The following is a 27168-nucleotide window of genomic DNA, read 5'->3' on the forward strand; positions in this document are numbered from 1 at the left end:
ACACACTGGCACCATTTAAAAATAATAAACACTTGATTGAAAAATCTAAACCAACACCTCACTTTACCTCTTCCTATCACTAACACAGGCAAAGAGAATGACTGGGGTGGGAGGGAAGGGAGGAGCTATATATACAGCTCTGCTGTGGTGCTCTTTGCCTCCTCCTGCTGACCAGGAGGCGTAATCCCATAAGGATGAAATCCGTGGACTCGTCATATCTTGTAAAAGAAATATCCACTCTAGACTCCAATGTCCCTTTAAAAGCATTTGCAGCTCCTCTATAAAGAAAGAGAGACTTGTTTTATATATAGATCAGTTGGAATAAAAAAAACAGAACACACCAAGGAATGTAACAGACGCCTTCAGATTAATCTACCTGTGCAGTACATTCTTTACTTGCGGGTGTGCACGTAACATGATTAGAGCAGTTCACATGCAGAGCATTCTTTACTTGCGGGTGTGCATGTAACATGATTAGAGTAGTTCATGTGCAGCACATTCTTTACTTGTGGGTGTGAACGTAACCGGATTAGAGCAGCAGGTTATCAATACACAGAGTGTGAGTACAAACGTTATCTGAAGCTTCATAAAGGGAAACTGTAGCATCCAAATGTCACTCAACTCATTTAAAGGGACATAGCACTCAAAGGGTTAAGAAAATAATTTTGGTTTAAATCTTGATTTATTTATTTATTTTTATTTTTTTACTCCCCCCCCCCATACCTTTCTAATGGTGGGTCTTGGGGGTCTGTAGCTGCTTAGATGCCCGAGATACAGGCTTCTAAGCAGAATGCCCCCTTTCCCTATCTTGTCCATTGTAATTTTTAAATAAAGTTGCGCTGTGACGTCATCACGTCATTGCGTGTGACGTCACCGCACATAACGGGAAGCCCCGGCGATGCCTGTCACTATACAGGCCCGATTGCCGGGGTGGGACTTGATGGGAGCCCCCAGATTGCTCTCAAGGTAGGTGAGTGCTAGTGACGGCTCTGAGCAGTCTTTAGCACTCAAGGGGTGTTAAAGGGACATGATGCCTAAATGTTGAAACGCTTGAAAGTGATGCAGCATAGCTGTAAAAAGCTGACTAGAAAATATCACCTGAACATCTCTATGTAAAAAAGAAAGATATTTTACCTCAAAATGTATTCACACCCCATTGTAAAGGACTTTAAGAAGCAAAACAGAATGCCTGTCCCAGGACCTACAAGGGAGTGAGCCTCATGCACACTCATGTTATTTCCCTATTCAGTTTAAGGAAGTTTACTATGAAATCTCATGAGAGTTAAAGGGACAGTCAAGTCCAAAACAAACTCATGTTTCAAATAGGGCATGCAATTTTAAACCACTTTCCAATTTACTTTTATCACCAATTTTGCTTTGTTCTCTTGGTATTCTTAGTTGAAAGCTAAACCTAGGAGGTTCATATGCCAATTTCTTAGACCTTGAAGGCTGCCTCTTATCTAAATGCATTTTGATAGTTTTTCACCACTAGAGGGCATTAGTTCACGTGTTTCATATAGATAACATTGAGCTCATGCACGTGAATTTACCATGGAGACAGCTCTGATTGGCTAAAATACAAGTCTGTCAAAAGAACTGAAATAAGGGGGCAGTCTGCTGAAGCTTAGATACAAGGTAATTACAGAGGTAAAACGTGTATAATTATAACTGTGTTGGTTATGCAAAACTGGGGAATTGGTAATTAAGGGATTATCTATCTTTTAAACAACATTCTGGCGTTGACTGTCCCTTTAAGTGAAATCTCATGAGATCACAGTAAAAAAAGAGTTCATGACCTCAGCACTGTTAATGCTGATTAGCTGCTGTTCATTTCTTCATTTTTTATTACCTGCAGCTGGGCAGCAGCTGAAGTATAACTTTTTACACAGTACTTACTCTGGCGAGCTGAGGAAATTGTGAGGTAAAATCTTCCTTTTTTACATTGAGATGCTCAGGTGATATTTTCCTGTCAGCTTTATACAGTTATACTGCATCACTTTTAAGTGATTTAGCATATGAGCATTATGTCCCTATAAATGGATTTAATGATAGAGCATGTGATTTAATAGGAAAACAACGTTCCCATTTACTGCTTCCTGCTTTTCAATATAGGATACCAAGAGAACAAAAGTAAATTTGGTCACACGTAAATTGAAAAGTGTTATTAAAACTGTACACTATATAAATAAAAAAACAATGCTAACCAAGTTAAATTTCTGATTCTTTTTTTAAACATACTTTAAGCAAAGCCCCTCTAGCTAGAAAAGCTTCTTGTGTTTGTAGCACTCGCTTTTTATAGTACCGGTAGCAGGTCACTCGCAGCCTCTGCCGTACGCGTCACAGCCTGAAGAAATGAACAAGGGCTTCTTTTCACATAAACTCAAACAATAGAAGTCTGAAGTACAGTCGGGTAGTGAGCAGATAAGAGAACAAATCTGTTACATGTTTGAAATATTTTCTCTGTTCCAATGTTTTGTTTTTGACTTTCTGAAGTAGAGTACTATGTCCTTTAAATTTAAAGGGACATGAAATCCCAAATTTGTTTTCCATCAATCACATAAAACATACAATGTTAACCAACTTTTCCATTTACGGCTATTATCAAATTGGCCTTATTCTCTTGATATCCTTTGTTGAAGGAGCAGCAATGCCCTACTGGGAGCTAGCTGAGCACACTGGGTGAGCCAATGACAAGGAATATAGGTGCAGCCACTAATCACCAGCTATCTCCCAGTAGTGCACTTTTTCTCCGGAGTCTACCTACCTATGCTTTTCAACAAAGGTTACCAAGAAAACAAAGCAAATTTGATAGAAGTAATCAGAAAAGTTGTTGAAAAACAAAATTTATGCTTATCTGATAAATTTCTCTCTTTACGGATATGAAGAGTACACGATGTCGTTCCAATTACTAGTGGAATATTCAACTCCTGACCAGCAGGAGGAGGCAAAGAGCACCCCAGCAAAGATGTTAAGTGTAACTTCCCTTACCCATAATCCCAAGTCATTCACCCGAATGAAAATTGAAAAAGAAACACAAGGGTGCCTGAGGTTTATAAAAAAATAAATAAATGCTGATTTATATTTTAAAAAGGAGGGCGGGGTCGAGGACTCTCCATGTCCGGAAATAAATTTATCAGGTAAGCATAAATTTTGTTTTCTTTCCATGGAGAGTCCATGATGTCATTCCAATTACTAGTGGGAACCAATACCCAAGCTAGAGGACACGGAATAAACAGGAAGGGAGAAAAAAGGCAGGAGAACCTAAACAGAAGGCACCACCGCTTTAAAGAACCTTTCTCCCAAAAGAAGCCTCAGACGAGGCAAAAGTATGCAAAGAGGACCATGTTGCCGCCTTGCAAATCTGTTCCACAGAAGATTCATTTTTGAAAGCCCAAGAGGAGGAGACAGCCCTAGTGGAATGAGCCGTTATTCTCTCAGGAGGCTGCTGTCCAGCAGTCTCATAAGCCAAACTAATCATACTTCTTAACCAGAAGGAAAGAGTAGTAGAACTGGCCTTCTGACCTTTACATTTCCCAGAGAAAACAACAAAAAGGGCAGAAGATTGCCTAAAACCTTTAGTAGCTTGAAGGTAAAGCTTTAGAGCACGCACAACATCCAAGTTATGCAAAAGACGTTACTTATGAGAGGATTAGGATAAAAAGAAGGAACTACAATTTCCTGATTAATGTTTCGATCCGACACCACTTTAGGGAGAAAACACAATTTAGTACGAAGGACCACCTTATCTGCATGAAAGATAAGGTACGGGGAAATCACACTGCAGAGCTGAATATTCAGAAACTCTGCGAGTGGAAGAAATAGCAAGGAGAAACAAAACCTTCCTAGATAACTTTATATAAACAACATGCATCGGCTCAAACGGAGCCTGCTGCAAAACTCTAAGAACTAGGTTAAGGCTCCAAGGAGGAGCAACAGGTTTAAACACAGGTCTGATTTTGACCAACAAAAGCTTGAACATCTGTCAACTCTGCCAGACATTTGTGCAAAAAAAAACAAAAAAAAACCAAAGCAGAAATCTGACCTTTCAGAATACTGACTGACAAACCTTTCTGCAGGCCATCCTGAAGAAAAGATGTGAAATCCTCACCCGACTCCAAGAAAAACCTTTAGCAAACCAAAAAAGGTATTCACGCCATACCTTTTGGTAAATCTTACGAGTAACAGGTTTACGAGCCTGAAGCATAGTATCAATGACTGCCTCCGAAAAACCCCAAGGAACTGACAGGGCATCTACCGGGGGCGGTCTGAGGATCTCTTGACCTTGAACCGTACTTTGGAAGCTTGGCTTTCTGACGAGACGCCATCAGATCCAATTTCGGAACCCCCCACATGAGGGTTATCCTGGAGAACACCTTCGGATGGAGAGCCCAAATCTGCCATCCAATTGTCCACTCCTGGAATGTGGATGGCAGATAGACAATTTTGAGCTTCCGCCCACTGCAGAACAGGAGTCACCTCCTTCATGGCTAAGGAACTCAGAGTTCCTCCCTGGTGGTTGATGTAAGCCACTGAGGTGATGTTGAGTTGAATCTGATAAACCGGACTAAAAAGATAATTGAGGCTAAGCTGTCAAGGTATTGAAGATTGCTCACAGCTCCAAGATGTTTATGGGAAGAGAGAACTCTTCCCAAGACCACAGGCTCTGAGAGCCTTCAGAGAACCCAAAAAAGCTCCCCAGCCTGATAGGCTGGCGCCTGTAGTCACAATAACCCAGGAAGGTCTCAGGAAATCCACCGTGAAAGACAGTCTCTTGATAGGGGGTCCAGATTTATCCTCTGTGATAAATCTGAATGGTCTCCGTTCCATTGACTGAGCATGTAAAGCTGCAGTGGTCGCAGATGGAACTGAGCAAAAGGAATGAAGTCATCATCAGACCAATCACCTCCATGCATTGAGCCACTGATGGACGAAAAGCAGACTGGAGGTAAAGGCAAGAATGAAGAAGTTTGAAATCGGACGTCCATCAGGAAAAACTTAATTGAAAGAGAATCTATGATTGTCCCTAGGAAAATCATTCTTGTAGATGGAACTAGAGAACTCTTTTCCAGATTCACTTTCCACACGTGAAACGTAGAAGAGAGAATATCTCTGTATGAGATTTTGCTAGTTGCAAAGATGACGCCTGAACTAAAATATTGTCTAGATAAGGCGCAACCACAATTCCATGGGATCTGATTACTGCCAATAGAGCTCCCAGAACCTTTGTGAATACTCTGGGAGCTGTGGCAAGACCAAAGGGAAGAGCAATAAACTGGAAATGCTTGTCCAGAAAGGCAAACCTTAGAAACTGGTAATGATCCCTGTGGATGGGAATGTGTAAGTACGTGTCCTTCAGGTCTATGGTCGTCATGAACTGACCTTCCTGAACCAATGAAAGAATGGAACGAATAGTTTCCATCTTGAAGGACGGAACCCTGAGGAATTTGTTGAGGCACTTGAGAGATCAAGGATTGGTTGAAAAGTTCCCTCCTTTTTGGGAACCACAAATAGATTTGAATAGAATCCTAGACCCTGTTCCTCTAGAGGGACTGGTACAATAACTCCCAGGGAGGATAGGCCTCCTGGTTTGAGGATAGTCTTGATAGGAGAAATCTGCCTTTGAGGGTGAGACTTGAATCCTATTTTGTAACCCTGGCATACTATGTCCACAGCCCATGGATCTGGGACATCGTGTATCCAAGCCTGTCGAAAAAGAGAAAGCCTGCCCCTCCACCTGATCCAAAATTGGATCAGGGGCAGACCCTTCATGCTGATTTAGAGTCAGTGGAAGGCTTCTTGTTTTGTTTTCCCTTATTCCAGGGCTGGCTGGATTTCCAAGAGGACCTGGATTGGTCTGATTTGGAAGAGGAGGACTTATGTCCCTTAAAATTCTGAAAGAAACGAAAATTAGAAGTCTGACGACCCTTAAGTCTATTCTTCTTGTCCTGAGGTCCACCCGTAATCTCTGAAATGATCTCCGCCAGACCAGGTCCAAACAAAGTTTTACCCTTATAAGGCAAAGCCAAAAGCTTGGCCTTTGAAGAAACATCAGCTGACCAAGATTTTAACCACAGAGCTCTACAAGCTAAAACAGCGAAGCTAGATAACTTAGCTCTCAGTCTAGTTACCTGCATTGTTGGCATCACAGACAAAAGGTATTGGCCAGTTTAAGAGCCTTGATCCTGTCTTGGATCTGCTCTACTGAAATCAGATCAGACAGGGCATTGCACCAATAAGATGCTGCTCCCGCAACCGTGGTAATACTTGCCGCAGGTTGCCATTGTAAACCCTGATGGACATACATCTTTTTTTAAATAAGTCTCCAGCCTTTTATCCATAGGATCCTTAAAAGAACAACTATCCTCTATAGGAATGGTAGTTCTCTTAGCTTGAGTAGAAATAGCACCTTCTACCTTAGGAACGGTGCCCCATGAGTCTCGAACAGAGTCAGCAACAGGAAACATCTTTTTAAAAAAAGGGGAAAACAGGACCCCTGGCTTATCCCATTCCTGTGCTACAACGTCTGAAATTTTCCTAGGAGCAGGAAAAACATCAGAAGGAGAATCATAAACTCTATCCAGCTTAGAAGACGTCTTAGGGTTGGAAGTAACCGAAGATGTTCAAGCTTAAATCTAAAATTAACCTCTTCAGATTCTGAAAATTTCACTGCCAAAGAGTCAGAGTCTAAAGTTTCACTTTCAGAAGCTACTAAAGAATTTTTCTCATCAGACAATTGAGAAAGGTTCACCAGCGCAGATTTAGAGGGGTCAGAAGCCTTACTAGCGGTCAAATGTTTACGCTTACCCGAAGAAGGGAAAGCTGACAAAGCCACTGTTACTGCAGAAGTAATCTGAGTGGCAAAATCCCCAGGTAAACACCCCAGGTGGTTAAGAGGACACAGAAGGCACAGTATGGGAAACAACTAAGGCTTGGGACGTTTGAGGAGAAAAGCTGAGGCATATCACGCACAGCATTATCCTGAGAGACATTTGGCTCAGAAGGGAGTAATTTGTCTTTAAATTTTAAAGTTTTAGATAAACATGAGGAACAAAATTGCATTGGCAAAACAATTTGAGCCTCCAAACATAGTAAGAATTTATCAATAGACATAGATCTAACTGAATCTATTTTACAGATTCAACAGATAATAAATTTGAAAAAAACAAAAAAAAATGACAAATATTAGAATTTGTAATTTTTGCAAACAATAAAGAATTCTTGAAAGCAACCTCTTAAGATTGTCTGAAGCTCCTACCGGACAGGAATTGACACCTCACCAAAAACAAGACTATTCTGTAAAGATCTTCTTCTTGCTTAAAAAAAATGATCCGTTGAGGAAAAGGATATTAAAACTTATCTGACAGAGCCCTGCAATGCGATACACCTCAGCGCAATGTAAACTCACTCCGCAAAACTGGAAGTGTGGGCCTCACATGAGCGAAGTGAAAAACTGCGCCACTAGAAAGAGCACAAAAATTAAACTGCTCACATATTTACCGTTAATTAAAATAAGTCTCTCAAACTGTCTTCCAAAATATGTCAGAATACACAAACGTGCCCTGTATTCCGGTAATGAAAAACACCACTTCTGACCTTTATCTTTCAATAAAGATTTGAGTCCCTCCAGCCAAATAACATCTCAATAATTAACCCATAACTATGTCCTCCAAATAAAGTATCCTTATTCATAAGGAAATATATGTCCCATTGTCATAATCTGTCCTAAGTATCCTTCTTAAAAAGGATATACTATATGTCCCAATTTGGATCATAAAGAGGATTAACCTCTTAAGTGCTGCTGCCCTTCATACCTAGAAGGATAAGACACTTACCTGAGATCCAGTTGCAGGACAGATGCTACTATGTAGGTGTGACAGGCACTTTGCTCCCCGTCATGGACCTGTAGAAAAAGAAAGGAGTAACTAACTTTGGCTTTCTGCAAAGGGGTAGCAAAATGTTAAAAGTAAAGCAAATGCTACCTAACCGCATTTTAACTGCTTAAAAGCCACCACTGCTCTTACTAAAGAGATTGACATGGACACAGCTAGACCCCAATCCTTGCTTGCAGGGAAGAGTATCCATAAAAGGATTAATATATCTTCAGACATCAACTTCGCACAACCTTCATTGACAGAGGTAAAGAGAATGACTGGGGATTATGGGTAAGGGAAGTTACACTTAACAGCTTTGCTGGGGTGCTCTTTGACTCCTCCTGCTGGCCAGGAGTTGAATATTCCACTAGTAATTGGAATGACGTTGTGGACTCCATGTCTTTGGAAAGAAAATTGTATGTTGTATCTAAAAATCATGAAAGAAAATCTGGGGTTTCATGTCCCTTTAACATAAGAAAATAAACATTAGGTAACTTTGTATGTATGCATGTTTTTACAGGAGGCGCTTCTGTAAAAACATATAGGAAGGCAGCGGTTTTAACACTAAAGGGGAGTAACAATTAATATTGTATATACTTTGTTTATAACTTTGTATGTATACAGTTTTTTGGCATACTGGGCACCTCTAAATATTAGTTATTCTTAGACTTATGGGCGGATTGATTATTGTCCTAAAAGAAGACCAGGATTACAGGTAGGGAACATGTCTGCCTGAGATTGCAACTTGCTATCCATATTTATCATTGTTCAAGCAAATGATTATGCAGCACAGCCACCTGATCTCCTGCAACCAATCACATAAGAGCAGGGATTGTTCCAGGGTGATTTAGACTGCTGCTCCAAAAACTATTTGCCCTTTGATGAAACTAGTCCTATGTACTGTATAAGCAACTATAAAGGAGTTAATCTTGTGCATCCGGTTTATTCCCAGCCTGCAGCATTGTAGCACTATACCAGAAGGACCTCTGCCTGAATAACAAGACTGATTAAACTTAAAGTTCCACTGCATAATCAACAAATACATATTAAAAAGACAATGCAACAGCACTTAGTCTTAACTTCACATGAGAAGTAGATTTTTTTTCTGACAAATTTCAAATGTATTTCTATTTCCACTCCCCTGTATCATGTGAAAGCCATCAGCCAATCACAAATGCATATAGGTATAGTCTGTAAATTCTTGCACATGCTTAGTAGGAGTGTGTAAATATAGTGTATAGTATAAATATAAAAATTATGTGCACATTTTATTAATGTAAGTAAACTGAAAAGTTTTTTTAAAATTGCTGGTCTGACTCATAAAAGTTGAATTTTTTACTTGAGTGTCCCTTTAAGTACATTAGATTTTGGAATATAAGATGACAGATAAAAAGAAAATGTATTAGTGTGAAAAACCAACAAAACTGAAAATTATAGCCCAGTTGTCTGGGTCATCCGCAACCTTAACATTTCTACTACACTGTGCAGCGATTAAACTGTATCTTTCATAACCACATTCATTGGAATCGGATCAGTTGCTGATACAATCAGCAAAATATGCCCAGAGGTCTACACAACAAATACTACAATCCAAACGAGAGAGATAGTGAGTGAGAGTGTGTGTGAGAGAGTGTGCGAGAGTGTGAGAGAGAGTGTGCGAGAGAGCGTTACCTGTACGTTGACTATATGATAATTAACGCGAGGCTCGTATTTCTTTAACACTTTGATGAGGGCAGTTACAGTTTCACTTGACGTAAAGAATTCCAAGTATGCCTGAAAAGAGAGCGAAGTTACAGCATGTTATTACAAAGTGAATTTAAATGTGACAAGAGCCTCAGACAAGATATTAACAAACACAAGTGCTTGGGTCACACAAGGTCTGGCAATGATAAATGTATTCAGGTATATAGTCAAACTGTATCAAACCTAAAAGTGCAATCTAGAACTTCTGGAAATGTATAATAACCCTTAAAGGGAAAGGAAAGTCAAACTTAAACGCATCATTCAGACAGAGCATGTAATGAGAACACACTTTCAAATTCACATCTATTTTCAAATGTACTTTATTATTTTGGTATCAGTTGTAAAAAAAAAGTATATGTAAATATCTAGGGTTGCACCGATACCGATACTAGTATCGGTGCCGATACCAAGTATTTATATAGAGAGTGGTGTGTAGAGACTATAACACACCACGCCCTTAGGGGGTGCTTCCTCAGTATCAACTTGAAAAATATATAAAGTATATACGTAAGTATATCTGATGAATATAAGATCTTATAGTGGAATAGGCTATCAACCTTATCACAAATATAAGACAATAGATGTACAACAAGGTAACAGTAAAATCATAAAATTATATAACAAAACAATATTAAAAACTACAGTTGTATTGTCAATATTAGTATTGTGACAAATGATATAAAAAATTGTGAAAATAAAATAAAGTCAAAAGACAGACTGTGATTATCTGTTCATCCAAAATGTTGGTAATTCAGACGTTGAGGCTGCACTCTGTCAAAGGATGGCTATCCTGATATTAGGAATCTAAAAAAGAATAAAAAACAGAGGCGCCAACATGGCCTAGTATCGCCTAAACAAAAGAAAGTAACAGCACAAAGGATTGTGAATACTCACAAACATAAAGCACCCAAATTGGTGCTAGTAGAGCAGGCTGAAGCTTCACAGTGGTCCAGCACACTGAATCCTTAGCGTAGAGACAGTCAGATATCCTCTGATGATCCAATGTTCAAATGCCTATGGATATATGAGAAAGCAAACCAACATGGTCCAGGCTATCTGAGCCTGAGGAAACAGCCCTGAGTAGGCTGAGAAACGCGTCACTGTGTTAATAAAGACCTTTTAATTTTTTATTCATACACTTGCTTCTTGTGGTTTTTTCACCCTCTGTGAAAATCCTTTACTGTTCCTGGTCATGCTGAGGATTGATCTGTGGTAGTCTACTGGGCGACGATTTTGTTCCAGTTTGCTGTATTTGCACCAGCAGGTGCTTACCATCTAGTAAGTGCAATCATTTGGGGTTGATTTCTCCTTTTCCTGACGATATTGGACCATGTTGGTTTGCTTTCTCATATATCCATAGGCATTTGAACATTGGATCATCAGAGGATATCTGACTATCTCTACGCCAAGGATTCAGTGTGCTGGACCACTGTGAAGTTTCAGCCTGCTCTACTAGCACCAATTTGGGTGCTTTATGTTTGTGAGTATTCACAATCCTTTGTGCTGTTACTTTCTTTTGTTTAGGCGATACTAGGCCATGTTGGCCCCTTTTTTTTTTTTTAAATACCAAGTATTTGCATGAGTACTTGTACTCATGCAAATGCACCAATACTTAAACCGATACCTCCAATTCCTACCCATACACCATCTTGTGGCGTTTTTCAAACTGCATGTTCCCATTTCATTTTAAGCTGGAGTGGAGACTTAACTAAAAATTGTTCACTTTTGTTCTGCCAATACAAATTGCTGTTATTTGTATTATTGTACGTCAGAGCACTGCTCCAAAAGCTACTACTTTACAGCTGGAAGTCTACCTGGGAGAGATCACTGTACCTCATTCAGTCAAACCCCTGAAGTACTGGGCAGTTAACAAACAGATTTAATGGCCCAAAAATATCTTTCTGACCCATGCAGTAGTGTGAAAAGTGAAAGACTGTTCAGCTTAGCGTCAAACGTCCTTACTGATAGCAGAAACAGACTTCTAGATGAACATGAGAGATGCTTCTGTTCCTTAATACGAACTTGCTTTTGAAAAATTACTCTAATTGCTAGATTGCTTGTTATATTGCTAGTTCTCATCTTCCACAATTGTGCTCAAAACATACTGTACTCTGAGGAACATCCATAGCCAGGGCTGTACTGGGAATAAAAAGCAGCCCTGGAAAAATATGAAGACCAGCCCTATTTTCTGTTGAGTCAGTAGAATGCAAATGCCCCAATTTTTCTCAAAGAGGATTACTGGGATACTCCTTCCCCAATATTATATTCAGAATTAAATTATATTACTTTGTATTAAGTACAAATGTCAGATTGAGGAGTTATATAAGCACCCTACAACCCAATTGCGTCCAGTAATCACCCCTTTAAATTGTAGCTTTCCAGCCCCAGCTGCTTCAGCTGTTATTTATTGTTGTTATTATTAATATATTTTATTGTAATATTTTTTATTTTTTATTAAAAACTGTTTTATTATTTCAAAATGTCTTTTGAGATACAGTTCATAATTATAAAGAAGCGATCTTAAATCATTAGTCTGTATTGTGCTTGGTAAACTGTCATGACATAAAAAAAGTATCGGTAATTGAATTGGTATCGGTGAGTATTTGAAAAAAAGTATCGGTACTTGTACTCGGTCTTAAAAAAAAATGGTATGGGTACAACCCTATAAATATCCTACAGTACTGAGAGCTAGCTGGTGACTAATGCTGCACACATTTGTCTCATGTGACTGGCTCACTAGATGTGCTCAGCTAGCTCACAGTAGTGCATTACAGCTCCTTTAGCAAAGGTTATCAAGAGAATGAAGCAAATTTGATGAAAGAAGTAAATTGGAAAGTTGTTTAAAAAAAAAACAACAACAAAAAAATTATGATTCAGATAGAGCATGTCATTTTTAACAACTTTCCAATTTACTTTTATCACCAATTTTGCTTTGTTCTCTTGGTATTCTTAGTTAAAGCTAAACCTAGGTGGTTCAAATGCTAATTTCTTAGACCTTGAACGCCGCCTCTAATTTAAATGCATTTTAACAGTTTTTCACCACTAGAGGGCATTAGTTCATGTGTTTCATAGATAACATTGTGCTCATGCACGTGTGTCAAAAGAACTGAAATAAGGGGGCAGTCTGTAGAGGCTTAGATACAAGGTATTCACAGCGGTAAAACGTGCATTATTATAACTGTGTTGGTTGTGCAAAACTGGGGAATAGGTAAGGGTATTATCTATCTTTTAAACAGCAAACATTCCACTGTCCATTTAAATTCCTTTTTTTACTTTCAACAAGATTTAATATATTTGTCCATTTAACCAAATTTTCACAGAATAAAAACTAAATTTAATTAAATTAATACGGTTAGCTGGGAAAGCGTTTGCTACACATGACAAATCTAACATGGCTGATGCAGTTACACAAATACCTTTTGGAACACGTAACCTCTGCTGGGCCCCCACCCCACCACTGGGTCAGTAGACGGTTTCCCGTTTACATTGGGCTGGGAGTTAATTGTCAGAATCCCCCTCTTATTCACTTTCTGCAGCTTCTCCGTCAGTAGATTTGTTTCCTGGGCCAGAGGGTCATCGTTCCATGGCAGACAGGTGACCTAAATATAAAAAGAATGACAGTCAAATGCTAATAGTTTGTCTTATTGGCAACGTAGACACAAACACTTTAGACGTGCGTATCCAGATGCTTCATTACTATCCTAATGCAGAAGTGTCAGCTGTTTGTGGCCTCAGCACTTTTCAGAGCTAGATTTATTCTTGTGAAGGTTCAACACACAAAGATCAGTGTAAATCCAGATCTTAGTTTGTTGAACTTTTACAATAATAAATCTGGCTCCGCAAAGAGCTGAAGACCACTAGCGGCTGTGACTATTTAAAAACAAACAGAACATGAATAACCTCCGAAAAAAACAAACAAAACAAATTCATAAATATTATATATAATAATAATATATATAATATATAACATTTTTTTAGCAAACTGATGAGATATTCCTGTCTCACAAAAAATGTTCCTCTCCACCTGGAGTGCAAACTGAAGGGAAAAAAAAAAGGTGTTTTTCTTCTTCCTTTTAACTCCCCTGAATGTAGCTCCATTTTAGAGGAAGCAGCACGGTATTCTGGAATTCCCATCTCAGTATTGTACCACTGCAATTCTGGACTCTAATTCCCAGAATGCATTGTACAGTGGTGGGAAGTGAGCTTCCTGAAAGGCAGAAAATCCACTCCCTCCACATTTTTAACCGCAGCAAAGAATAAAAGGTATCTCAATATTGGCAATGTTCTCATACTCGCATACTGAAATAGTTTGCCAATAGCACAAATAGAGGAATGTTTATTTTGCATATTTTATTTAATGTACCGTTAGCAGTTTTATGCTTCGTATAGGCTAACGTATGTTGGTTATTTTGTGTTCTTCTTTATAACTGTATAATGCAACAAATAAAATAAACAAAACACTAAAATAAAACAATATGCTCCTATTTTCATTTATAAGTTAGGAGTCTGGATGAAGACATTTATTTTATTAAACCCCCACCCCCCAAAACAAAAAAGTCTTAACAAGTGTATTAAAGTTTATGATATATAGTGACTCAAAAATGTATAGTGTTCTAGTAAACATTTTGGGCAAATTTTCAACCCCTAATTTATGTGCATTTGTTTATGGTCTGATGTGGTAGTAAAGGTATATATATAAAAAAAAATAGTACAGTGCAGCTTGTAGTGGGGGGAGGGGGCATTAATTGTACCCATGGGCATTCCTGCAACTTAGTGACACACCCTATGAGAATGTTTGCATAAAAAAAGCCTTCCAGCTAATTTTGTAACACTTTGGCACCTGAGAACAAATTTACAATGTTAAGGTTTATATTATAGAATATAGATGAATGTGCCCAGTGAGTGTGTAGGTACTTAGAATGAAAACTTACTTTATGACCGTTGCGGTTGGGATCTCCAGAGATATAATTCATAAACACCTCAAAAACGCTCTCTTCGCTGGTGAGCTCCTCTCCCCACATTTTCAGTAACTGCTTTTGAGGGGATTTGCTTTTCAAGTAAAACAAGTAGTAATCCTTCAGTTCCCCGAAGGCTGGAGAGGAGGAGTTGCCCCTTTTATTAAATAAATAAAAAAGTAAAAATTACATTTAAATGCTATTGAACCGTGGGTGCCTCTGGGAATGAACAAACAAATTTCTTTCCCAAGATATGGTGAGTCCACGGCTTGAGTAATTACTGTTGGGAATATCTCTCCTAGCTAGCAGGAGGCGGCAAAGAGCACCACAGTTAAACTGCTAAGTATCATTCCCTTACCCACAACCCCCAGTCATTCTCTTTGCCTTCGGTGCATGGAGGAGGTGAAGTTTAGGTGTCTGAAGAAAAAAGGAAATTTATGCTTACCTTATAAATTTGTTTCTTTTACGATATCACGAGTCCACGGATTTCATCCTTACTTATGGGATATCGCCTCCTGGTCAGCAGGAGGAGGCAAAGAGCACCACAGCAGAGCTGTATATATAGCTCCTCCCTTCCCTCCCCCATTCCAGTCATTCGACCGAAGTTAGGAAGAGAAAGGAAAAGCCAAGGTGCAGAGGTGACTGAAGTTTAACAAAAATAAAGACCTGTCTTAAAAAAATGACAGGGTGGGCCGTGGACTCGTCATATCGTAAAAGAAACAAATTTATCAGGTAAGCATAAATTTCCTTTTCTTTTACAAGATATGACGAGTCCACAGATTTTGAAAGGTAGGGACAAGGCAGGAACCTAAACGGAAGGCACCACTGCTTGAAGAACCTTTCCCAAAAACAGCCTTGGACGAGGAAAAAGTAACACATTTGTAAAATTTGGAAAAAGTGTGAAGAAACGACCAAGTTGCAGCCTTGCAAATCTGTGCAACAGAAGCATCATTTTTAAATTGCCCATGAGGAAGCCACAGCCCTAGTGGAATGAGCCGTAATTCGTTCAGGAGGCTGCTGTCCAGTAGTCTCATATGCAAAACGGATGATACTCTTCAGCCAAAAAGAAAGGGAGGTAGCCATAGCTTTCTGACCCCTACGTTTCCCAGAAAAGACAACAAATAATTTAGATTGACGAAATTACTTAGTCGCCTGCAAGTAAAACTTCAGGGCATGGACTACGTCCAAATTATGTAACAGATGCTCCTTCCTAGAAGAATGATTAGGACACAATGAAGGAACAATAATTTCCTGATAAATATTTTTGTTGGAAACAACCTTAGCAAGAAAACCAGGTTTGGTACGTAACACCACCTTATCGGAATGAAAAATAAGGTAAGGAGAATCACATTGTAATGCCGAAAGCTCAGAAACTCTGCGAGCAGAAGAAATAGTAACCAAAACTAAAACTTTCAAAGATAACAACTTAATATCTATGGAATGCATAGGTTCAAACGGAACCCCTTGAAGAAAATTAAGAACTAAATTCAAACTCCAAGGAGGAGCAATTGGTCTAAACATAGGCCTGATTCTAGTCAGAGCCTGACAAAAAAAATTTACATCTGTAACATCTACCAGACGCTTGTGTAACAAAATAGACAAAGCAGGAATCTGTCCCTTTAAGGAACTTGCTGATAACCCTTTCTCCAATCCTTCTTGGAGAAAAGATAAAATCCTAGGAATCCTAACCCTACTCCATGAGTAGCCCTTGGATTCACACCAATAAAGATATTTACGCCATATCTTATGGTAAATTTTCCTAGTAACAGGCTTACGTGCCTGAATCAAGGTATCGATGACCGAAACAGAAAACTCTCGCTTAGATAAAATCAAGCGTTCAATCTCCAAGCAGTCAGCTGCAGAGAAATTAGATTTGGATGATGGAAGGGTCCCTGAACGAGAAGGTCCTGCCTCAATGGAAGCTTCCACGGTGGCAGAGATGACATGTCCACCAGATCGGCATACCAAGTCCTGCGAGGCCACGCAGGAGCGATGATGATCGCTGAAGCCCTCTCCTGTTTGACTCGAGCAATCCCCCGTAGGAAGGAGAGCAAACTGAGGGAACACATAAGCTAGGCTGAACGACCAAGGCATTGCCAAAGCATCTATCAGTTCGGTCTGAGGATCCCGGGACCTGGATCCATATCTCGGAAGCTTGGCATTCTGACGAGAAGCCATAAGATCCAGCTCCGGCCTGCCCCATCTGAGAATTAGGTTGGCAAAAACCTCCGGATTGAGTTCCCACGGATTAAACGACTATCTGCTCAAAAATCTGCCTCCCAGCTGTCCACTCCTGGGATGTAAATTGCTGACAGATAACAAGAGTGAGCCTCCGCCCACTGAATTATCTTGGATACTTCTGTCATCGCTAAGGAACTCCTTGTTCCTCCCTGATGAATGATGTAAGCTACAGTCGTGATGTTGTCCGACTGGAATCTGATGAATTTGGCTGAGGCCAACTGAGGCCACGCCTGAAACGCTTTGAATATTGCTCTCAACTCCAGAATATTGATGGGAAGAAGAGACTCCGACCGAGTCCCCACTCCCTGAGCCTTCAGGGAGTTCCAGACTGCACCCCATCCTATCAGGCTGGCGTCCGTTGTCACTATCACCCATGAGGGTCTGCGGAAGCACGTCCCTTGGGACAGATGATCTGGCGACAAACACCAAAGAAGAGAGTCCCTTGTCTCCTGATCCAGATCTATTTGAGGAGACAAATTTGCATAATCGCCATTCCATTGTCTGAGCATGCGCAGTTGTAGAGGACAGAGGAAAACGAGCAAACGGAATGATGTCCATTGCAGCCACCATCAATCCAATTGCTTCCATGCACTGAGCCACTGATGGCCGAGAATTGGACTTTGTCAGCTGATAAGACGCCTGGATCCGAATATCGTCCAGTCAAGACGACACTGCAATGCCCTGCGGCCTAAGAACCGCTAGCAGAGACCCCAGAACCTTTGTGAAGAATCTGGGTGCCGTGGCCAGACCAAAAGGAAGAGCCACAAACTAAAAATGTTTGTCCAGAAGGCAAACCTCAGGAAACTTATGATGATCTTTGTGGATAGGAATATGAAGATATGCATCCTTTAAATCCACGGTAGTCATATATTGACCCTCCTGGATCAATGGAAGAATTGTCCGAATAATCCCCATCTTGAAGGATGGAACTCTGAGGAACTTGTTGAAACTTTTAAGATCTAAATTGGTTCGGAACGTTCCCTCTTTTTTGGGAACTACAAAGAGATTTGAGTAAAATCCCTGCCCTGTTCCTATATTGGAACGGGGCAAATTACTCCCATGGAGGAGAGGTCTCTCACACAGCGTAAGAACGCCTCTCTTTTATCTGGTCTACAGACAATCATGAAAGAAGAAACCTTCATCTGGGAAAGGAACTCTTGAACTCCAACTGATACCCTTGAAACACGATTTCTAGTGTCCAGGGATCCTGAAGTCTCTTATCCAAGCCTGGACAAAAAGAGAAACTCTACCCCCTACTAGATTCGGTCCCGGATCGGGGGCCGCCCCTTCATGCTGTCCTGGTAGCGGCAGTAGGCTTCTTGGGTTGTCTACCCTTGATCCAAGACTGGTTGGGTCTCCATGTGGACTTTGAATAAATCCCTTCCTGCTTAGTGGAAGAGGTGACTCCCTTGAAATTTCGTAAGGAACGAAAATTACTCTGCCGTCCCCTTTGTGAGTATCTTGAGGGAGGAGGTGACCCTTACCTCCCGTAATGTCAGAAATGATTTCCTTCAAGTCAGGCCCGAACAGGGTCCTCCCCTTGGAAGGAATAGCCAAAAGCTTAGGCTTAGTTGACACATCCACAGATCAAGAATTCAACCATAAGGCACTGCGTGCTAAGACGGAAAACCCGAACTCTTAGCCGCCGACTTGGTAATCTGCAAGGAAATATCAGAAATTTCATAACTGAAACAGCTAAGAGGTTTAATTCCTTTACATCTTAAAGGAAACTCCATTGTAGTGTGCTGCTGTTCCATCCAAAGTCACAAAAGATGATACACACCAAAGAAACAGCAGTAATGTCCCAATAAAAATGACACTTACTGTCCCTTGAACTGTAAAAAGACATTATTTACGTTATTGTACAAAAGCAAATGAAGGTCGCGTGCAATATTGCATCATATAGCTTCAGCAATTTACATGTAAATTTAGGTACCTGCCAATCTTAGGATGTAGGCAAGGTGCCAGTAAAAGGACACCCACTGAGTAGAAAAAAACTTAGGTTAACAAAAGTTTATTTCAATAAAGGAGGAATCAACAAAAAAACCAGCTGAAATCATATATACACTGTACATAGAACAAAAGCAGTACTGTCTCTTTAAATCTGAAAGAGACTCATCTTTATGTCTATGATCCACTGGATATCTGTTGTACCATCCAACTTCAAAAAGGATGAATAAACAGTAAAGAAAACTTTGCAACAGCATGTTTAATTCGTTTAAAAGCATTAGAGGCAAGACCTGTATAAAATATTGTCATAGACAGAATGCTATTTATAGCAACCAATACTGAAAACTATTTCACACAACCTATGGGGAACAGTACCAACTGAGAATGTCCCTTTCATATAAAGGCCAAAATGTATGGGACAGTTGTGTAATTAACAATACAGATCAACTTTTCACGTTATCCAGATAGCAGCTGCACCTCCGATTAATTCCTACAGGAGGGACCAGCATGCCTAACTTTATGTGGAACTCGTGATCACTTGTGGCACCGTTCTGCCTAACGTGACAGAGGAGATGACACCTTCACTCAAGAAAATTCTCTAGACGGCGCGAATGACCGCTATATTTGTTTTGTGAAACACAGCCGAGGAGGCACCCTGCGATCCGCTAGCAGCAAAGAGCTAAATAAAGCGAGCACACATGGCACCAACAACGCTCTGCCCATCGTGAGCGTATGTGATGTGAAGGAGAAAAATGGAGCCGTCAATGAGGAGACAAACAGCGCACGCACAATGGCGCGTAACAAAGCTCCGCCCATCGTGGGCGTATCGAGCTCAATCTCCTGCATGGCAAACTATGCAAAAAAACAAAACAAAATGGAGCTGCCGGGAGTCCTAATCAGCACTAAAGTAATACACGCTGAAAAGGCACAACTCCCCTGCCAGATGCCATCTCCTAAGTGAAAACACCTAAGTTAAACACTCCTAGGCGGAAACTTACACCAGAAATGAGACGCATAAAATTCCCTGTCGGCTGAGAAAAAATAAGCCGAAGTGAGCAGGGGCATCGTTAGAGATACAAAAGTCCTGTATATTTCCAATTCCCCAGTCAGTTCCCATTGTTATCATAATAAAAACAACGGAACAGTAATAGCCAACAGTATTGACTAAATAGGAGCACCCTCCTGTCGGCATTTCAGCACAAGCGTAAGACACAGGGATATGCAACACCTCATTTACCCTCACGAGAATCCTATATAACACTGAAGTAGTGAAATAGGATAACCCTCTCTGCCGGCTGTGCAAGTAGTTATAAGCCGCTGGGAGTAAACCAGAAGGACTATATGTGCGGCTTCTGAGTCACAGAACTGCCATTGAAAAAGTACCCTCATCCCAGGGATATGTTACAAACATAGTGCCAAGTCTTTTCTGTGTGCATACTAAACCTGTATAACTCCAGAAAATAAAGATTAGCACTTACCTTAGACGTCTGCCTGGCAGTAAGGCATCTCACCCAGCTTGTGAAGTTCTTTTCTCCTCTTCACATTGGCCTGTGGAAACAAAAAGTACTGAGCTATACTCCCTCAGACTTTTAGAAGCAGGGCAGCATACATCTATGGGAGATGCAGTGAGAATTATATCCGACAAGTTCCCATTGCTTTGAATCCACCAAATGCTTCTCTTTTTCCACTGAAGAGACCGATTTGGTCTAGGCTAAACCCCAGAACAAAGTAGCACACTGCGGTACTACATTAAAAATAATAAACTCTTGATTGAAGAAACTATAACACACACCTCACTCTGCCTCTTCCTATCACTAACACAGGCAAAGAGAATGACTGGGGTGGGAGGGAAGGGAGGAGCTATATATACAGCTCTGCTGTGGTGCTCTTTGCCTCCTCCTGCTGACCAGGAGGCGATATCCCATAAGTAAGGATGAAATCCGTGGACTCGTCATATCTACAAGCAAGTTTTGTGGTATAGCCGTATTCCACGTCATTCAGTCAGGTAGTGGTAGCTTTAAAGCAGTTAGGAACTTGTAAAGAGTTGCTGCCCTAGTTTAGAAAGCCAGAGTTGGCTACTCTGTTCTTTCTTTTTCAAAGGTCTTTGAAGAACTGTCTTCTCATACCTTGTAACTGTCTACATGCCGGACAGTGAAGCAGGTAAGCGATTTTTCTTCCAGTTGGGCAGACCATGCACTTAACAAATTAAAAGACACTGCTTTTTTTTTTATTAGGACATAGATAATCCTGTTGTATGGGTTACACTGGGGCATGAAGCAGGCACTGTAGAAGGTGTGAGACTAACATTTAAACTCTTTAAAAAGAAAGGGTACATGTTTTTATTAGGCTTTATTTTCTGACATATTTACAAGTGTAAACTGAAAGGCTGAATTTTCTATTTCAGCAGTTTATTCATTTCCCCTTTGCTTTAAAATAAAATGATGCAACATTTTAAACTGTCAGGTTTGAAACCCCCCGGATATTTCTAGTACTCAGTGTACAAGGAAGTGGTGCATCTGTGTCGCAGCAGTAATTTGAGCTTGGCAGTTGCTGTCACATGACCGGCTTTACTGCATAACGTTTCTGAGGGAAAAGTTGGTTTTCTCCATTTCTGGGTGATCCGGTCTTAATTGGTAGCAGTAAGGCACCTCAGTAATTGAGGTGTGGGGTTGCCTGAGGGGTATTTTAGAAGTTTATTTGAGGTTTATTAAATGTTTTTCTTAACTTTTCTCACATAATTTTAGTTGGGGATCGATCCAAATTTGGTATAAAATTTAAAGTATTTTTTCCTTGGCTTATTTTAATTGAATATTACAATCTTTGAAACGTATCTGTACAAGTTTATTTACTGTTTCACAACATGTCTGATATGGAGCAAGAGCCTGCTCTCATGAATTCATGATTATTATGTTTAGATGCACAAATTGCAGCTCCTATGCAATTTTGTTCTTCATGCGTCAAAAAAAACCTGCAAAATAAAAAAGGTACAGTTTTTGAGCCTAATGTCTCTCAGGATGATGCTGTTAAAATAATACCTCAGCTTTCTCTTGCTACATCCCAAGCCTCAATGGCCTCACATGCGGTGCCTCTATAACTCCTAGTGGAGTTTATTTCAAACGCAAAAAATTGCTGCCCAGTTATCTTCAGCGTTATCTGCGACATTAGCTGCCATTTCCAGATTACAGGGAAAACGCAAGAGGAAATCTAGAAATTCAGAAAGTAAGGTGCCTGTCCTCAGTTCTGCTTCCCAAGTTGCCCTTTCTCATAAGTCTGATGAGGAATATACATTGAGACTTTCTGAAGGTGAAATCTCAGATTCGGACAGTATAATTTTTTCTTCTGAGACTGATGTGGTATCCTTCAGATTTAAGCTTGAACACCTTTGTGTATTGTTAAAGGAGGTTTTAGCTACTTTAGATGACTCAGATACCCCTGTCGTCACTCCTAAGAAATCTAGTAAACATAAAGGGACACTGAACCCAAATTCTTTCTTTTGTGATTCAGATAGAGCATGCAATTTTAAGCAACTTTGAAATTTACTCCTATTATCATTTTGTCTTCGTTCTATTGCTATCTTTATTTGAAAAATAAGGCATCTAAGCTTTTTTGTTTGAGGACTCTGGACAGCACTTTTTTATTGGTGGATGAATTTATCCATCAATCAGCAAGAACAACCCAGGTTGTTCACCATAAATGGGCAGGCATCTAAACTTACATTCTTGCATTTCAAATAAAGATACCAAGAGAATGAAGAAAAAATGATAATAGGAGTAAATTAGAAAGTTGCTTAAAATTGCATGCTTTATCTGAATCACGAAAGAAAATATTTGGGTTCAGTGTCCCTTTAAAGGATTGGTAAAGTATGCTCCACATTCCTTTTTTTTTAATGTAATCGATCAAACATAATAATCTTGATACATTACACTTACTGTTTATTCAAAACGAAGATCCGATAAACTTAAACAGAATTCTTATTTTCAATACTGACGTCACAATAACCATTCCACTAGAAAGGGCAGTCTTGAATGCAATCCTTTTAGCATAAAATGATCTTCCGTGATTTAAATATTTAGACTCCTGCGCATTATTCTCCTTGTTCTCAAGCATGCGCAAAACAATTTAAGTTTTTTGACCTGTCTTCTTAGAATCTCATTGCGCTGTACCTTTGTATTTATTAACAAAGGTTAACAAAAAAGGTAGTTAATGAGTATTCCGTTGATCGCCTGAGATGATGATGTGCATCTGTCAGCTTAAATAGAATGACTGCGGTCACATGACCATAAAAACACTTAAGTAGGAAATCGCAAAATAATTAGAATGCGCATGCGTTGAATCAATGGAATCCACAGCGCATGTGTTGGCTTTACACAATGTACCCAGAACAGAAGTAAATGGAGAACATAGGTTGCCCACCGTGATTGGCTAATGCAAATTAGCCTCATGCTGGGTTTGGAAATTTGCATAATTTTCAGAATGGGATAGCTGCTGAACCAGAAAGAAAGCGCAGCGCAAGGTATTTACACAGTTTTTATTTACTCTCATTTTTTTTAATTAAGGAAGACAAAATTTCTGACCTTACCATCCCTTTAATATATTCTTTGATGAACCTTCTAATTCAGAGGTTTTTCCTGTGCCGGACAGTGCTAGGGAGATTATCATCTCACAGGAATGGGAGAAACCAGGGGTGTATTTTTCCCCATCTCCCATTGTTAAGAAAATGTTTGCTGTCGAGGACTCCATTAAAGACCCTTGGTATACTGTACCCAAAGTTAAAGGGGCCATTTCCACTAAGAGAACCACTATTCCTATTGAGGATAGCTGCTCTTTTAAGGATCCGATGGACAAGAAGCTGGAGGCTTATTTGTAAAAGATTTATGTTCATCAAGGTCTCCAATGGCAACCTGCGGTGTGTATTGCCACTGTGACTAGTGCGGCATCTTATTGGTTAGACGCCTTGTCTGTTTCTCTTCAAGTAGAGACTTCCTTGGATGAAATTCAAGATAGGATTAAAGCTCTTAAGTTGGCCTACTCATTTATTGCAGATGCCATTTTACAGGTTGTTAGACTAGGAGTTAAAACTTCTAGTTTTGCTGTCCTAGCCCGCAGGGTGTTATGGTTGAAATCCTGGTCTGCAAACGTTTCCTCTAAAGTCAAGCTTCTGGCGATTCTTTACAAGGGCAAAATCTTGTTTGGACACGGTTTGGCAGAAATAATCTCTGATATTACGGGTGGAAAAAGAGTATTTTCTATCTCAATATAAGGCCTAAAGGATGTCAGAGTAATTTTCGTTCCTTTCGTAACTTCAGAGGAAAGCCTTCCCCTTCCAAGCAGGAACTATCCAAGTCTTCTTGGAAACTTAATCAGTATTGGAACAAGGGGAAACAATCAAAGAAACCCGCAGCTGATTCTAAATCAGCATGAAGGGTTTGCCCCCGATCCGGGATCGGATCAGGTGGGGGACAGACTTTCTCAGTTCTCTCAAGCCTGGATATGAGATGTCCCAGATCCCTGGACTGTGGACATAGTATCCCAGGGTTACAAATTGGAATTCAAGACTTTTCCTTCCAGAGGCAGATTCCATCTCTCAAGATTATCTGCAGATCAGATAAAGAGAGAGGCGTTCTTGAAATGTATACAAAATCTTTCCTCCCTGGAATTGATAGTTCCAGTGCAGGAACAGGGTCTCGCGTTCTACTCCAACCTATCTGTGGTTCCCAAAAAAGAGGAAACTTTCCATCCCATTCTAGACTTGAAGTGTCTAAACAAGTTTCTCAAAGTTCCATCCTTAAAGATGGAGACTAAACGCTCTATTCTTCCTTTAGTACAAGAGGGTCAGTTCATGACAACCATAGACCTAAAGGATGCATATCTTCATGTTCCTATTCACAGGGAGCATCACAGATTCCTGAGATTTGCCTTTCTGGACAAACATTTCCAGTCCGTGACCCTTCCATTTGGTCTAGCCACGGCTCCCAGAATTTTTTCAAAGGTTCTGGGGGCTCTTCTGGCAGCGATTAATTCTCGTGGAATTGCTGTTGCCTCCTACCTCCTGGCGGTTCCTTGGGTTTTCAGGTTGGCATACCAGTTTCCTCCATTTGCTCTCCTTCCACAAGTCATTGCTCGTATCAAACAGGAGAGGGCGTCTATGATTCTAATAGCCCCTGCGTGGCCTCGCAGGATCTGGTTTGCAGACCTAGTGGAGATGTCATCTCTCCCACCTTGGAAACTACCTCTGAGGAAGGACCTCCTGATTTAGGGTCCCTTCCTTTATCCAAATCCCGTTTCTCTAAAGCGGACTGCTAGGAGATTAAACACTTAATTCTGTCTATGCGTGGTTTTTCGGACATTGAGACCATGATTCAGAAGGCTTGCAAGCCTGTTACTAAAATGATTTACCATAAGATATGGTGTAAATATCTTTATTGCTGTGAATCCAAGGGTTACTCTTGGAGTAGAATTAGAATTCCTAGAATTTTATCTTTTCTTCAGGAAGGCCTGGAGAATGGATTGTCAGTCAGTACCCTGAAGGGTCATATTTCTGCTTTATCAGTTTTACTACATAAACGTTTGGCGGATGTGCCAGATGTGCAATCTTTTTGTCAGGCCTTGGTCAAAATCAGGCCTGTCAAAGTCTGTTGCTCTTAGCGAAATAAATAATGAGTACAGCGCCAACAGAGGCTAAGGAATATATATATATATATATATATATATAAATAAACACTAAGAGACTAGGAGTGTTGTGGTATCTCCTATAAGGTATTAACCAAATGGTTCTAAAAATGGTTTAATTGACAAAGAGTAAAAGTGGCAGAGTTAAAAAATGCCAGGGAGGTAGTTACAGATCCTTACATTAAAAACTTAAGAGTACAATGAAACTAACAGTAAAAATCATGGATCCATGAAAAACAGTAGCGAAATAGAAATAATGATAAAAATCAAAGTAGAAATGTGATAATACAATGTGTGGTGAATAAGTGAGTCTTGATAAAGGCCTATTGAGGGCCGAAACGCGTAGACCCACTGGTAAGCACCGCTTCAAAGTTTTTACTGTTTTAAGCATATATTACGCTAAGTTTTTACTTTGTTTACAGGGATGTTTTTAGGACTTGGATTAGTAGCTGACCGCTGTCAGGATTCGCCTGGGAACCCCCAGCATCAGGATTCAAGGTTCTTTTTTGTGACTTTACTGTTCTTTATTCATTTGGATTACAAATCACATTTCACTTCATTTTTTGATCATCACTAACATTTGTTGAACATCATTTTGTACTTTTATTTTTTCATTGGATTTTTTCACTTATTTTATTTTTGATTTATTTCACTTCATTGTGCTACTTCATTCCATTTTTCATCATATTTTTTCACACACACACATATACACATATATATATATATATATATACAGGTAGCCCTCAGTTTACGCCGGGGTTAGGTTCCAGAAGGAATGGTTGTAAATCGAAACCATTGTAAATTGAAACCCAGTTTATAATGTAAGTCAATGGGAAGTGAGGGAGTTAGGTTCCAGGCCCCTCTCAAAATTGGCATAAGTAACACCTAAGACATTATTTTTAAAGCTTTGAAATGAGGACTTTAAATTCTAAACAGCATTATAAACCTAATAAAATAATCACTCAACACATAATATATAATTAAACTAAGTTAAATGAACAAAAACATTTGCCAAACAGCATTAAAAACCTAATAAAATAATCGCACTACACAGACTTTACGTGCATTTTTCTGCAAACAGTTATTTCTATGCATTCCAATCTGGACTGATTTATAGACAGGAAGATCTTGTTCCTTTGCAAGCTGCTCGATAGCTCAGGTCTGGTTAAACTGACTAATTTTAGTTTGCTTGGCTTGCATATCTTTTCTGCAACACAAGTGGACAGCTCCACCTACTGGCTATTTTAATAAATGCACTGCTTCTCAATGCTTTTCAATAGCAGTCACATGACTGAAAAAAAAGGTTGTTATTCTGAAACGGTGTAAATTGAACCGTTGTAAACCGAGGGCCACCTGTGTATATATATATATATGTATGTATGTATGTATGTATGTATGTATGTATGTATGTATGTATGTATGTATGTATGTATGTATGTATGTATGTATGTATGTATGTATGTATATATATATATATATATATATATATATATATATATATATATATATATATATATATATATATATATATATATATATATATATATATATATATATATATATACACACACATACACAATTTTTCACCGTTTTGATTCATTTTTATGCACTGCAGTGCCATTAGTACTCACAATTGTGATATTTTATATTTGTTATTGATGTGTATGTATATTGTTTGTCAATTGGTTAATACCACTCTATACATCCTACTCACTTATTCACCACACATTGTATTATCA

The 27168-nt window shown here is 39.5% G+C and overlaps 1 protein-coding gene across 1 annotated transcript in view; it reads right to left on the reverse strand.

Annotated features, from left to right (window-relative positions):
* MTHFR (methylenetetrahydrofolate reductase) overlaps nt 1-27168 on the reverse strand; it is a 109480-nt gene that overhangs the window by 13718 nt on the left and 68594 nt on the right. The window contains exons 8-10 of the mRNA XM_053691465.1: nt 14546-14726; nt 13031-13213; nt 9543-9644 (exon numbers count right to left, since the gene is read on the reverse strand). Of these exons, the coding sequence (XP_053547440.1) occupies nt 9543-9644; nt 13031-13213; nt 14546-14726 (466 nt within the window). The remainder of the gene's footprint in view (nt 1-9542; nt 9645-13030; nt 13214-14545; nt 14727-27168) is intronic.

Source organism: Bombina bombina, chromosome 8 (genome assembly GCF_027579735.1).
Source record: "Bombina bombina isolate aBomBom1 chromosome 8, aBomBom1.pri, whole genome shotgun sequence".
In the NCBI taxonomy this organism is placed as follows: domain Eukaryota; kingdom Metazoa; phylum Chordata; class Amphibia; order Anura; family Bombinatoridae; genus Bombina; species Bombina bombina.